General features: G+C 31.9%; 1 protein-coding gene across 1 annotated transcript in view; it reads left to right on the forward strand.

The window, feature by feature from the left end:
- The window catches only part of LOC119828690 (protein turtle-like), a gene marked incomplete at its 3' end in the record, with an annotated part of 230,084 nt that overhangs the window by 45,029 nt on the left and 169,158 nt on the right, over positions 1–15,897 (forward strand). Inside the window, exon 2 of the mRNA XM_038350930.1 lies at positions 11,677–12,001. Within this exon, the coding sequence (XP_038206858.1) occupies positions 11,926–12,001 (76 nt within the window). The remainder of the gene's footprint in view (positions 1–11,676; positions 12,002–15,897) is intronic.

Consider the following 15,897-nt stretch of genomic DNA (forward strand, 5'->3'; position numbering starts at 1 on the left):
CCGCCTCGCGATCAAAATTTTTTCTATTCCTTCAATATTTCTCATTTACAAAGCATTTAAATGCTATAATACTACAAATTAAATTCAACCAACCGTTCAAACACACACAAATAAAAGTCGCGGGCACCAGATTTTCTTATTGAAATCGCATTCTTATTATTTAATATCTTGTCTTAAATATTTCTCTTAAAACGTTAAGTCACATGAAACGTTTCAAATCACAGAATAAGTGAGCCACTAAATACAAGAACACAAGTGAATAGCAATGATTTTCCGCATCAAGCTGTGGACTCACTTATAAATATTACTCTAAAAGATTGAAATACCGAAGCTCAGGTGGAAAGCTCATTTCTCAGGTATTTTTTCAAGCTTATACCGTAATCAGGGAGATTGACGCCGCGGGTTCACGCAAGTCGCTGCATTTGTCTACTTTATCTCGACTTGAGAGGCGCCCGACTTTGCTTGTGATAAATAATAGAGCAGAGGGAATATTCGAATATCCGTTGGACACTGATACCCGATGCAAGAGTGTGTTGGTGTAAATATTGTGTGATCAACTTATTTGTTCGGGAATTCATTAAATGTATGATTGACTTTTCCTAGCTCCATCCGGGTAAACCCGGGATAAAATAATATAGGCAAATGTAACGCAAGATGAATGTCTTTTTTTACCGATGAATTTATATTTCCCAAGTATTTTCTATTGTTTGATTTTACGCGAGAATTACATACATTAGACCGATTTTGAAACGGTTTTTTTTAGGAGGAAAGCCAGTAAACTGTTTACAGTTTAGCCGATAACACAAAACGGGGTCGGGCGTTTTTCAAAGTTGAATTTTAATGTATTGTAATATACGTAAATATATTTATGTATTGGTTAATAAGAACGCAGTGGGTAGGGTAAAGGTACACGATTATTCCTTTGTTCAAATATGTATAGTTGTATATTTTTAATACTTTTGGGCAATATATCGTATAAATTTATTTTTTAAGGTTAACGTTATTATCGGTAGGTATGAAATTAATAACGACATCGAAAAACTATTCAGTTATGTTTTGTATACACAAATACACCAAATAGTATATTATTTTAAAATACAAAATATTGCTCTTTCTTCATCGAAAGCACTTTAAGATAACGATCACTAAATAAATCTAAATTCGAACGAAACTTTCTATCTTTGCTGAGAATTTATTTAAATTAAAATGAAATATCTACCTCAGTATATAAATTGATGAACCTATCGCGAGATCAATTGAAAAGAATAGTGGTTGATATTTTATCCTTAGAAGGGAATTGAGAACTTATTCGTGTGACTTTATTTTGAGATAAGACAAAGAACGGCCATTGACACCAACCAGATGGCCAGATAAGGGAGTTATGAATTAACGAATATTAAAATAAAATATTGTAAGACAGTTAAAATGATTGAACAAGTTTTGTACGTCCTAAGTTTTCGAGTTATTTCAATAATCTTGAAATCGGCGAAAGCTTTTATGAATAATGTTAATTCAAATAATGTAATGGGTATGCTTAATAATGATTGGGTTTCATTTTGTTGAATTACACAAAAAATAAGTATTTTCTATTTAAAGATTAATGGAAATTCCTTCTGAGAAGCGACGAAAACAAATCTCCTACCAATTATAATAAGATTCCATTCTAATTCGGAAAATATGACGTTATTATCACACAGAATTATGAAACTCTTGAAGAAATGGGATTGTTATAGGGACATAAATCAAGAAAGTTATTTTGGAGAGGCAATTTTTTCAGGTCTAAAATAAACTAGCATTTTCACCATAAAAAACATTAAAATGCTTGCATAAGAATTATGACGGCCTGATGTGGAATGCCTTGAAATAAATTAAAATATAATTATTATAATAAATGCAGAGTATGTATTCTATTGCGATATCTGTGAAAGTTTAAAGTGGAATGTAGGTATTTGTTTTTATTGCAATTAGTTAAATAATTTAGTGCGCTAAACATTACAGAGCATATCAATCAAAATCTTTTCACGCACACAAACGAAACAGAAGGGACTAGAAAAATCAATTTAGTTGTTCAATTTGGATATCGGGCGCGCAGAGTCCCCTTGTCCATGTATCGTCTAGTAAATAAACACCAAAACAGTGTGCAGCACCACAAAAGCTGCTAAATTGGAACCGTCGCTGGGACATGCTGACGTGTTCTATGTAGCTTACGCGACCCAAGTCAAGAGATGTAGGCGATAATTGTATTAAACGAACTTACCTGAAGTGAAGTTCTATTGTAATTATAAGACAGTCATGGTCCAAGAGAATAGTGGCATACAATGCGGGGGATGAGATACTGTATAGCAAATTAGAACATCGTGGTCCAAGCCTGGAGTATAATCTATATGGTTAAGTTATAATTTGTATTGTTACTTCGTAATGGAATTTCTCTCCGGGTTGTTTACGTACTGAGTTGTAATCCGTGACGTCATTCGCGTGGTACCCGAGAAAAGAGTGGCCTATGTCCTAATTTAGACTATAATCTGTCTCTGCACCAAATTTCATACAGTTACGATGTTTTCGCGTGAAAGAGTAACAAAAAAATAATTCCAACAAGTCCAACCATACTTACAAACTTTCGCGATTATAATATTAGTAGGATAGGTGTAAGAAGAAATCTCAAGAGCGGGGTTGAAACTGACTGAGTCCTCACGTGAAAGCATCAACTAACAGTTCCAATAATGACCAGCATAATTTAAATAACCTCGTAGAAACTAAAACTCTAGCACAAAAATAAAGAAAAGAAGAAAAGAAAGTGCTTTTGAAAGTAGTTTTATCTGGTGTAATAGCTATGAGAGACTTACGTTAAGTAGTAAAAATTTAATAAATATTTTAAAATAGTAATGTAAACTGACTTATTAAAATATCGTGACATTTGTTTACAAATAAAATGCAATAAAAAAGAGAAAGCATCTCCTTCTACGCGTCAAAATCTGTCACATTTCGTATGACTTAGAACAAACCCACTGCTTCTTTGAAATTGCCAACTGAAAGAGTGAAAAATGTCCTGCTATTGTTTTTCTTTGAAACCGAAACAAAACTTCTGCATTTCAACCACGTCTTCAATCATACACGTGATAAGGAGCTTTGTTTCTCTCATCTACTGGATCTGTCCTTAGAAAATATATGATTGAAGTAACATTTGCTCGCTGGGATTCTTATTCGCATTGAGTTTTTTTATGTCATTGGAAATTGATCGTTCCTATTATATTATTATTGGTTTATTTCGCGTATCATACCTAAAATGTATCAGAACCCTTACTCATCTCGAATAAAAATAACAATCAACCTTTAGTACAATTGGTTATGTTATACCAAATGTATTACGACTTTAACAATCAAGCTTTATATTTTTATTACCTATAACGATAATACTTTTATTTAAACCAAACTCAATGAGTCCTATCGTTTTTATTTCCAACACGATTTCCCAAACTAGGTGATAGTGCGATTAATTTTTATTTGAAAACCCAATTACATCTGTGTCTTACAGAATAACCGACGTAACTAAATAGATCGGTGGCCAATTTGAACGTTGGCCAAGAATAAAGAAAATTTTAGCTCCCAATTTTAAAGGAAATAAAATTAAATATCACAGGGTATTAAACGGAACCGTATCCGAGTTAATTGATTTAGCTGATGTATACGATAACACAATTACTCGCTACTGAGCTGAAAATTTCGGTTTTGATAATGCGAAATTACTGTTTTATTTTGGGAGTTTATTATGACGGGTGTTGTGTTTTAAGATAGTGTTGACCGTTTAGTTCTTGTCAACCAACCGACAAAAAGGCAGGAGGTTCTCAAGCTGACGTGTGTATTTTTTGTGTATACGACCACGCGTAAATTTTTACTTTATAATTTCATGATGGATAGGTTATTCTTCTTTTATGATCCCATGTAAATAAAAACAAGATCTTAACGTAACGGTGGGAGAAAGTTAATTCTGTTGTTGTCTCTGGTTTAATTTTTTTGTTTAATATTTTTAAAGTTTATTAATTAAGTTAAATTGTTTATATTTCTTACAATTCACTTATTAAGTAAATTGTAAGAAATACAACAGTGAATGTTCAAATATTTATTACGTAATTAAGTCTAGTTGTCTTTGAGATGAAATCTTGATTAAACGTTTTATTATGTTGTTTCACTTGATATCTCACCTTTGATATTAAATAATGTGAACAATGATTACACTGACATTTTTATTCGAGCGCAATTTCAATTTAAAGACATTTTACGAACAATTATTATAACAGTTGATGTGCCTTTTATAACTAGTCAAATTTCAGCATAGTTCCAACGTATCCGCCTGTATTTTTTAAATATATCTCAGCAGAAATACACGAGGCGGTATTTTTATTACGAACTGTAGCGTTCTTATCTTTGATATATGTGCTCTTTAAATTGCTGCCTGAATAATAATGGAATTCGTTCGGAGAAATACATGAGAGAGCATACTGAGTTGAACTTAATTGTTTGCATAGTTTTATAGTATTTTATTGGAACATTGACAAACTGTAAAGAGACAAACAACCGCCTAAGGGTAAGGTCGTCAAGGAATCTCCGTTGAATTAATGTTCATTTAAATTAACACCTTATTTCGTGTCATTAACGTTTCAAGTTAGGAAGATCTGTCTAATATAGGCATAGCAGAGTTTTGCTTCGGACAACTATGATGCGATTTATTTTTAACCTTAGTTTACCTTTAAAGAGAAAATTATCGTGTATCGTATTAATAATAAAATCCCTTTGATGGTTGAAATTGAATCCTTGTTGCTTTTCCAATTTACTTTAACAGTAGTCACATTATAAAAGTAATACAAAAGAAACAAGGAGCTACAAGTTATAAAGGGAGCGCTGGTAGAAAATTCGAATGTAGTGTTTTAATAAATCAATGTCTGCGAAGTTCGAACCTTACTTCTAAGGAAGGTGGCAATGACTGGGCTAATACAACATACCTGCGAATCATGACTGCGAAACTGTTTCGAGCTGAATTCCATTTACTAGATCCTGTTTTTACCCGAATGCACCGAGAAACAGTATGTTCTATTGAACTGAAAGATTGATATAAAGCTGAAGAGGTTTCGTTAATTTCCAATATATCTTTTTACATGCAACGATTGATTCTTTTTTGACTATCAGCTTAATGATATCGTGGTGACAGTTCTAATAAAAATGCAATTTTTATATAACTATAGATGTCTTAACGAGCTAAGGTTAAAAAATATTAAATATTAAAATATAGCATAAAGATTTTCCTCACCTTAAACAGAATATTATCAAGTTATACATTCAGTATATAAACAGGCGTCATGTTAGTTTCGAATTTCAATTTACAAGTATTTCATGCGTGTGAACAGTCTGATATCGTGAGAATTTATCTCAGGCGTGCATATTGGAACGATGGTGGCTAGGCAGTTTAGGAGTTCGACCGCGATCTTCGAAGATTCTAGAATTATTGACTTCAAATGCAAGCTATTTTAGCGGGTATTTCTAATAGTATGGAAACAGTATATAGCACTATATTACTACTAATACCTAAGCCGTTTTACTGACTAAATTGTTTTTACGGGTGTGACATAGTCAATGATTGACAGAACCTTTTTAATTAAAGAAAGATAAAAAAACATTATGGTTAAACATAGACCTCTCATAAGATTTATCTATAATGTTTGTAATCTCATAAGATTTATAAAATAATTACTATTAAAAATAAAATCGTGATTTATAATTCTTTGGTTTTAATTCGTCTTCTTTTGTCTTTATGAAAGTTCAAAGTATACAAGTCATTGTAAAATTTTATCAAAAAGAGACATAATGAACACCATTATGTCTCTTTTCCCTAAGTTTTTTATTTGTATCTATGCATAGAAAAAGAAATAATGCTTTAACATGTTTTCATCATCGATAAAATGTTTTTTGCTAACACCATAAACCGTTCAATGTACGTTCAAAACGAGCTCTTTTTTCGTGAACGCGAACAAAAGCTGTTCCCGATAAACGCAAATTATTCCAAACATTTTCATAATTTAGCACTCATTCATAACAGTCTATTTATTTTATGCTACTTACATACTATAAACCGGTAACTAACGGCTTCGACGCTTGAATATCCTTCCCCGATAAACGTTAAGCGTTCAATAGCTGTATCTGTGAGCAGTCTATATCATTTTGCCTCTATACGTACTATGCTTTTGATATCATCACGGTAATCCAGGCTCTAGTACCATTATATAAGGGCGATGTTACCTTGATGTAAAATCGCGTTGAAATGCATAAAAGTTGTGTGAAATGAAAGAAATGTAAATGAAAGAGTAACGATGTCACAAATGTGATTTAAATGAGAACGCTTGACCCCGTTTATTTTTATGCTCATTAGTTAAAATTACAAGGTTTCAGTTTGCGCTTTGGTAATGAGAACGAATGCAATTCTTTGTGGAAATTGTGTTGAAAGTATCATGTTGAAAAGCGCATCATTACGCCAATTCCATTGTGGTATTTTAAGCCGATATTTTGACGTGGTATTTCGCTCCATCATTTAAATTAGTTGAGACCCTATAAAACGAGTAATTAAATGAAATTCCTGAAATAACATTCCTTCTTGTTATTTAGAATCAGCGGCTGAATTAATTCTAGCAAGCTTTAATGAATTTCTTTAATTATCATTTTCAAATTTTCCGGTGTAAATTAACTTTTAATTAGTAGTTTTTTTAGCATTTTGGTCAGTTATGACACAGTTTTTGTTCCCAAAATACCGAGAGCATTGCCGCGAGAGATTTCTTTTTTTGTTAAAAATTAATACCGCAAAGATTTTTGTTCAAAACGGTATAATTTATGCAATCACATAACGTAATTTAAAGATCAAATCTTCATAAAATTATTTTGATGACAAATAATTTATTAGCTAAAGATTCAAGAAAAGGATATCTTAACTTCTCTCTTCCTTCCTATCTTTTTTTGTACAACTAATTAGGATTTTTGTTAAATGTTATGTTCGTGTTTCTTTATCAAACTGTTTGGAAAAATATTACATCGCGCCCACTTATCTCCCATTTCAGTTACGTATTATATAATTTATTTTTAAGATTGTTTATTATAATGAAATATTGCCATGCCAAAATATATATAGCGTGACTTTCTGATAAGAAAATAAGTGTCATGATCGGACCAATACTTTTGAAGACTACCCTACAAACTAGAAACTCCTCCGTTTATAGGTATTTAGGGTTTAATAAAACATTCAATCAAGGAAACAATAAGAGGAAAATTCCAACCACGTTTCATTTTACCAGTTTAAAAAAAAAATGACCTATAGAATATGGCAGATTTACACCAGTGTTGCCAGAGTATTGAACCCAACAATTTTAAGCGTGAAAAATCAAACAAGAAATAGCGAGTTGATTACTCCCGCCAGTACGAAAATCAACAGTCGTCATCCACTGGGCGATTACTGACGCTAGAAAATTGTACCTTCAAGCTTCGTTAGGTCGGAATATTGGTTTATTGTGGATCGAAAACGCGTCAACGACGACGAATTTCTTCATGGGACTCGTACATTGACGTTTTCCCCGCGGTAATTTACAATTTACTCAATAATATCCCGTTCAGTATATACATTGTGGTTGATGGTGCTAAAATCACAGGTAAGTCGTCCTAAAGTAACCTGTCTTTTCTTGTGTTTGATTTTACGCGAGTATTATACATTTAGAAATTAAAAACTTTTTAACGGATTTTAAACGCGATTTATTCATTATATTATCAACCTGACATTTCGAACACTTTACAGCGAGCGTGGTCACGGGGTAACCTCCATAATAAACCATATCACAGATATTCTGAAGAAGACAGGTTACCGGGCGTTAAATAGTTTTTCTTTATTTTTGCTGAAACAAGATGTGATTTCTCTTGCATAATGTTTCAATTTTAACATGAGTATTATTATATTGAATTGTTTTTTAATGTAGGCATGTTCATTTTACGCATCTGATATATAAGTAGGAGCTTTTCGATTTTAAATGCGCTTTAATTGGTACAGGAAAGCTGATGGTTACATTATTTTAAATATTTAAATGTCAATATCGTGAGTTCCACTAAAATGGAAATGAGGGTAAATTGTGTTTATTGTAAACTTTGAGTCATGCTTGTATAAAATTAAACATTGTTTTCTTTTACAGACATATCGAAAAAAATGCAATGACACTAAAAGTGTGACGTTTACATAATTATGTGAATACTCCACTTAACTAGGGCTTTACCAAGGTTTTGATCCTTGAAATTGTAAAGTTACAAACTATTCATTAACATCACAATACATCCTGGTAATTAATTGCCTACTATCCAGGAGTCGAGCGAGTTCTGAATAATAATGACTAATTTTGCGATTAATTGTAATGAGTACTGTGATCGAGATTTTTTAATTTAAATTTGTTTGGACGGACTGAATGTTTTTTTATTTTTGACTAGCGGTCCGCCCCGGCTTCGCTCGTGGTACATATATATAGCCTTTTTAAATAAATGGGTTATTTAACACTGACAGAATTTTTGAAATCGGACCAGTAGTTCCTGAGATTAATGCGTTCAAACAAACAAACAAACTCTTCAGCTTAATAATTTGAGTATAGATGTGTTGCACATAAATTAGGCATTCCAGACCATTCCGGACTTTCGGTCTTCGGACCATTTCCGCTTTTTAGTTATAGCAAATCGACGAACAAGTTGCGCGGAATAGCATCGACCATTCGTAGTTTAAACCTTATACTAGCTCTTCGCCCTGGCTTCGCCCTTGGTACATATAGAGCCTATGTTACTCAGTGGAGTTGCAGCTTTCTAGTGGTGAAATAATTTTTGAAATCGGTCTATTGCGTGAAAACGTTTTAAAAAAGAAAAAAAAACATAGAAACTTTATTTAACTAATTTATAATCCAATGAAATAATGATACATATACTTGAATAATATTAGTGAAACAAAACATTATTAATAATTTAGAATAAAATCTAATGAAATCTGCTAAAGATTACATATCCTCAAACACATAAATTATATATGTTCAGAATAATAAAAAAATAAAATATAATAATATGGGACACATTCTGTCATAAACCAGAAAATTCACAATAAAAATGTAACAATCTCAATTTAATGAACTCATTTTGACAGCGTTATTTTTAACTACCACACCCATGCCACCTATGTCGCATACGACAGATTTTCTCACGTCACCCAATAGGATTCCGCTGTTCGCCTCCGAGACAAAGATATACACTTTATACGTCGTCCGTCCTTACAGGAATTTGTTTAACTTATTCAAATATTTACCATCGCTCACTATTAGCTGAGCGAAAGAATTTTTCAGAGTTCGTTTAATTTTCTGTGTCTAATGAAATTGTGTTTTTAAGAGGCGCTTAACGTAGCGGATATATTTAAAAATACCTGTGTGCAGTTAACTTTTAGCTTTCTTCCTGGAAATGTATGTAATTACACCTGTGAAGTTATTTAACGTATACAGTTATCGATTATGCTTCTTCGTAACGCACTATTTGAAACGTAAAAAAGAAAATTCCAACAATGAGATTTCTCCTAGATAAAGAGAGAAAATCTAATATGTTTATTATAATTTCAAAAATTAAATGCATCTGTTTAAACAACGTTCGGTGAGAGCATTACATTAATGTAAAGATAAAAGTCACTATAAACACGACTACACGGTTGTGTAACATGGTATAAATGAAATTTCATTGTGCGTGCTGTCTCACACGTCTTTCATTCCTTTATCTCCGTGCAAGTTTTGTCGTCACCAACAATGAATTTTAAATTTTCATTCGACTTCTGTCGTATTCGATGTAAAAGTCACTTACGCTTAGATTTGACGTCACTTCAGGCGACGTATCAATTTTTACGTTACGTCGACGAAAATTTTCATAACAAGGATCCTAATCTTACTTGGCACGAAAAAATTTCCACTTTTCCTCAATTACTTTACATTTTGGACGTAATTGTGTTATCTCCATTCCATTTACTTTCTTTAATAATTTCTTTACGTAATATCTCTTTAATAAAAGCAGGCTTTTGTTTTAATATTCATAATACGTTTTGCTCTGTTTTTGGTTGACTACTTCGCACTGTAATCATGTTTTATGTATTTACATAGTTGAATCGTTTCTTTCTGTGTCTTGTTGAATTCGTTTAATGTATATAATTAGTTTTATTTTTAGATGTTTCTTACTCATTTAATTATTCAGAATATTATCAATTTTTTGTGTACGATATTTCTATACAAATTATTGTGTTAGTGTGAGTGAACCACAGCTTGAGTTGAAAATTTTCCTTTATTAGGTTAAAGGAAAAAAAACTCCTTCGTCCTTGTAGACGAAGCCGGGTACGGATAGTAATTATTATTACGTCTACATTTGCGTATCCTTTGACGTTATTCGTCTATTTTATAAAAAAAAAATGTGGCATAACATCGAAAAGAATTACAACCACGATCGTTTCGTTCGCAAAATATTGGCTGGCTATAACAACATTCGATGTTCGTACTCGTATTTCAAATTGCAATCCTAACAGACCACATTTCATTTGACGCGAGCTGCACGTACGCTTAGCCCGTTTTGAAATTGAAATTCGAATTTTCGAATTCCAAATCTGACATCGACAATGTACTATTTATTTACGTTCCCGCCAAGTCGGGTCCGTCGCCCATATTGTTTTTTTTTAATGCAAAATTGCCATCCAATGCTTAATGAAATCGACATTTAACAAAATTAATTACAATTATTCGGGAGCGTTATTTTAAAGCACGCACGTGATTATGTTACATTAGTAGGAGTTCATTGAATTTTAGACGGCTGAATTGAATTTTGAATAATAATTTCATTTTCAATATGGAACAGTAAAACCGCATGATCTTAAATTTATTTAACTAAGTGAATTTAAAATGCAACTCAAAAGCCTAAGCGGGTTAATTATATCGTATATAGTTTTCTATTAAACAATTCGATTTGACTATATGATACTTTTCTTATGTAATATTCGTACCTAAATATCTTCATAAAACGAATATTGAATGAAATTGTAATGTTTTTTCATTGATCTGTCAACAAACACATTTTGTTTATCGCTGGTTTTGTATAATGTGGCCGTGTAAGTGTTGAAAGTCTTAGATTCTATTCACGTTACTGAATAAAATAAGCCCATGTAAAAAATGAAGTATATGATGAACTATCATGATATATACAAAACCTATGAATAATAAAATTGTATGAGAACTGTAAAATAGAAGTGGTTTTTAGCTTTAATTAGCTTTACCTGTAGGTATGTCTGTATACTAACTTCTTTAGACTCAATTATAATTCACTTTAAACCGTCAGATTTAATTCAAACTTTTTACACTTATCGGATCGGTAACAATATTATATTTCACGAGCCAATCTTATTATCCTGATTAGGATCGCCAGGATTAAAGAAATTATGAACTACGTGTACTCTGTTTGAGAGCAAGCGAGACAATTTAGTTTATTCTATAATTGGAGCACGTTTTTTTAGTTTTTTGTAACTACATTTACTTAATGTATATTATCGTCTTTATATCACTAACTCAAAAGGTAACACGTTATAAATTAACTTTTTTTTTGTTTCAGATGACGCGCTATAAAATAGAACAGTGACACCACTAAACCACTTCTAGGCATTTTATAATCACAGTTACAGATAATCAATAAAAAAGAAAAAAATGCGTGCCAGTATCATAAGAATGAGAATTTAATTCGGAATCGAAAATGTCACGGACGCTAGTGTTGTGCTAATAAGATAGAGTGCCGTGATATCTTATGATAGATGTGGGTGAATGATAGTGTTGTGATGTTTTGTGTGATGTGATTTTGTTCACCATGCGGCTGGCGTTGTGTCAGCTGATTGCGTCCGCTGCGGTCCTAGGAGCTGTCATTTCAATGGCGCCGAAGAACGGTGAGTTGCATTATATAAAAATTGCATGTGATATATTTATTAACTTTAATAAAATAAATATGGTGACAATTATTTTCACCATAGAACGGATTTATTATTTTTGATTAACACTTAAATTTGTCTTATTAACTAATTTATTCATTAATAAATGATATTAAAATGTAATATACCTTTATGCTTGGCATTCAATCAAGTAGAACAAAAATATAAATAATTTAGGTACTGAAGTAATCTTTTAGAATGTTTATAAATAGGAATTTTATTCAAGTTGTCACAGATTCAAAAAGTCGCTGTGTAATTAAGATTTCTTATATTAAGGTTGATTAATAAAAAATAACAATATGTATTTCACACAAACGCAACTTAATGTAAACTTTATCGAAAATATTATCCAAATGTTTACTTTTTAATAGAGAACAGTTTCAATGAATGGGTAAATGGCATAAATGCATACTAAATTCAATTTAAATTCAGTACCAATTTATATAAGTGTAGCTAACAAATAAAACAGTAACAAATTATTTCATTCGCCGTCTCACATCTACGCTCAATACACTAGAGAAAGGGGAGCATTTACAATGCAAATGAAACTAAAGCGAAACAGCGCTGTACAAATCGACACATACAAATAGTAGACGTGGGTACAGCGCTGTATCATCCGCTATAGTCATAGTATGCAGGGAAAACAGCAGCTCTAGTACTCATCAGTGACAGGACACCCGAGGGAGCGCGGGCTTTTTAAAATTGGAATATAGATCTAAATTCCATTGACTCGAAGTATAGAAAATAGTTTGACGTCGAGTATTCTTGGAAGTTTCGGGTCTGAAATTTGCAAGGCGGTTTAATAAATGAAAAAAAAAACAGAAAAAAATGAAAACAATACTTAACGATATTGCAAACCCGAAAGTGAGTTTTTTGTATGTTTTTTTTTTTCATTTCACGTCACAACATGCTATTTTATCGTATCATTTTAAGTCTAAAGATAGGCTAGACATAGCATACTTTTTCCGTAAACTCTTAAAACTCATAAGCGAAGAGATGTATTTTTTAAAATTCAACAAAGCAAAGTCGTAGCTAGGTTTTATTTACATAATACTTATCATTATATCTAGTTAAACTGAATGTAAAAAGTGAGAAAACTATGTAAATAGGATAATATGATAACTACATTGCAGCACGTGTAAAAACTTAATGCTCCATAATACCAACGTAATGGCTTAGCTAGAACTAGCTTAAGAGCTAAAAAACATTTCTAGAAACTTTTCTAAATCTTTGGTTTGTATTACATTGAAGTAATAACTCATTTAATATTAATTAAGCATTATGGATCGTAGTGTAGTTGTTATGAAAGTGATTGAATCTAAAACTTCAGTTTTAGCGCAGTTGAAATACAAATATTCTATATAAAGCTGTGTTAGTTCTCTGGGATTATCCGCGGATACAATTGCAGTCGAAACTACGGGCAAATGTTCAAAACGATGTAGCTTAGGTCTTCAACTACCTTAACAAAAAATTCCATCCAAATCAGCGCTATGGTTTAAGCTTTGAAAGCATGTCAGACAGACTTTCGTATTTATCCTATCCTACTAACAACACATAGGCAAATTTTTATTCCTACGGGATACAGACTTACGCGGGTGAAACCGCGGCGCAGCTTGTACAGGCTTGTACAAGCTACAATCTTGGATATTATCGGATATACTCGGAAACGGTTGGACGTCCTGGATGAAATTTAGCACAGGAGATAGATCGTGTACAATCGACTATATTGTATCCGGGATCTACGGGAGCGAAGTCACCACAAAATTGTACTTCAAATTCTATCCACTTATTAGGTATCAACGTCTTAAATTGTTTTATAAATCGGTTCTTAACTGCAATCAAATTCATTAATTTTCTTTATGTTTTCTAGTCGTATATGCGATTGTATCTAATGAAACAAAGGAATCAGAAAGCGCTTAAACCGTCATTCAAAACCAATGCACTATTTTATATGGTAATTTGACTTGAACGTACAAGAAATTAAATGCAATATAAGAACTTTAAAAACTAATTAAATTTGACATAATACGATGTCTCCTGAAATTGTAATGCGACACACATAAACTGCATCTCGCTGAACATTTTTAAATTGGGTCCTGCGAAAAACTCTAGAGTGATTCTTAGTGCACTAGTTTGAAAATAAGCTATGTTCGAACCAAGTTAAGCCCCACCTCCCGGCTCCAGCGTGACAGCGTCATGTAACTTACAACTTGACTTAAGAACCGCTTTTAAAAATATGTTTTGCATACTCTATTTTTTACCGCTACATTTGAAATTTAAAATTTCGCTAGTGTAAATGTGTTAGTCTCATATGATAGCGTAAAACCATCTTACCAGTCCGGTTCTGCAGTTTTACTTGGAAAGTGTTTCAGGAGTTTTAATAATGACTTAATATTTAGGTGCTCTTTTTAAAGTTCCCATGTATATTTGGAATAAAGGCATCGGAAAGCATTTTCCATAATGTCTCATTTTCGATATATAAAATTCAAGTGCAGAAAATCAATGAGTAAATTTTTTAAACTATGTCACAAATCTATATGGATGATTTTAGACGTGCCTCTCAGTTGATGTAATAAAATCGATATGTATAAATGATTAATATTCCATTCGCAAACACTAAAACCTCAAAGTGGTTTTAGAAAAAAAAAGCTGTTCAAAAACTAAAAAAAAAAAAACAATTTAATATCGATACAAAGGTAAGGCTCTTAAACTAGGTTCTAGCTTAATTTGAATATTAAGCCTTATCGGAAGTGGGACTTAAGCAAAACAGGAGGAATGGCGGCCGCAGTGCGACACTTCGGTTTGGCCGAAACAAAAATTAACGGCTTGAAATAAAACCTCTTTGAACGTATCTAACATCTTTATTGTGTGTTGGGACGGCTGTGAATTCTAAATTCAAATCATCCGGAATTGCGTTTCGAACGTTATAAGGGCTAGTTCGCACTGTTTGCATATAGGACACTTTTTAAGAATGATGTAAGGTCACGTTCACACAATAATGTCTAATCTATTTAACATGACTTAAAATTTTTATTTTTTTTTGCAATTAAGTACTTTTAAATGAAAAATTTTTAAGAAATAGATAAATTGGGGTGTTCCGTAGGTACACAACTGAAAGAGTAGAAGAAATTTGATTGCTGAGGCGGAAACACTGGTGGCCGAAAGGTTAGGCCGTTGCCACGTTTCGGCGAAATGACACGGATTCGAATCGCGTCTCACGATATCAATACAATAAATATTTGCTATTCCTTAAAAAATTCATAACCTTACATTATTTTACCGCCCTTATTTTAAACTGATCTACGTAAAAAAATCTGTTTGTTCATTAAATATTTAATTGAAATGAGATGCCAAATACACATTTCCATAATTCCCCATTTCTAATTTAAACCATCGTCCTGTAATAACGCCTTTCTTTTATTCAAAAAAATCCAACATCACTAATAATTCCTCATATCACATGCAAATGAATCGTAGCAATATGAATACATCATAAAGAGTTGAATTCCAATGCTTTATGCGACGAATAAAAAATACATAAATTTTTTGAAACAGCGTTCTTTTTATGAATGATGGATGTTTTAAAAACACGTTTTAAATGCTCATGTGAGTTTAATGAATCGTTGTTTTTTAACCTACTGAACAAAAAGAGCGTAATCAATTCTAAAGATTATATATATTATGTTATTGCAATGTATAAAATGTTCGCTTATTGTAATAAGCTATTACAAATTGTACAAAAATTTCAAAATACAGAGATGTAGGTATGTAAGTATTGATGTATACTTAGTCTGGCCATAAATACTGTTACACTTAATTATAAAAAAATATTACATTTGAATTTCGAATCTGTC

The sequence above is a fragment of the Zerene cesonia genome, chromosome 8 (assembly GCF_012273895.1).
Source record: "Zerene cesonia ecotype Mississippi chromosome 8, Zerene_cesonia_1.1, whole genome shotgun sequence".
Taxonomy (NCBI): Eukaryota; Metazoa; Arthropoda; class Insecta; order Lepidoptera; family Pieridae; genus Zerene; species Zerene cesonia.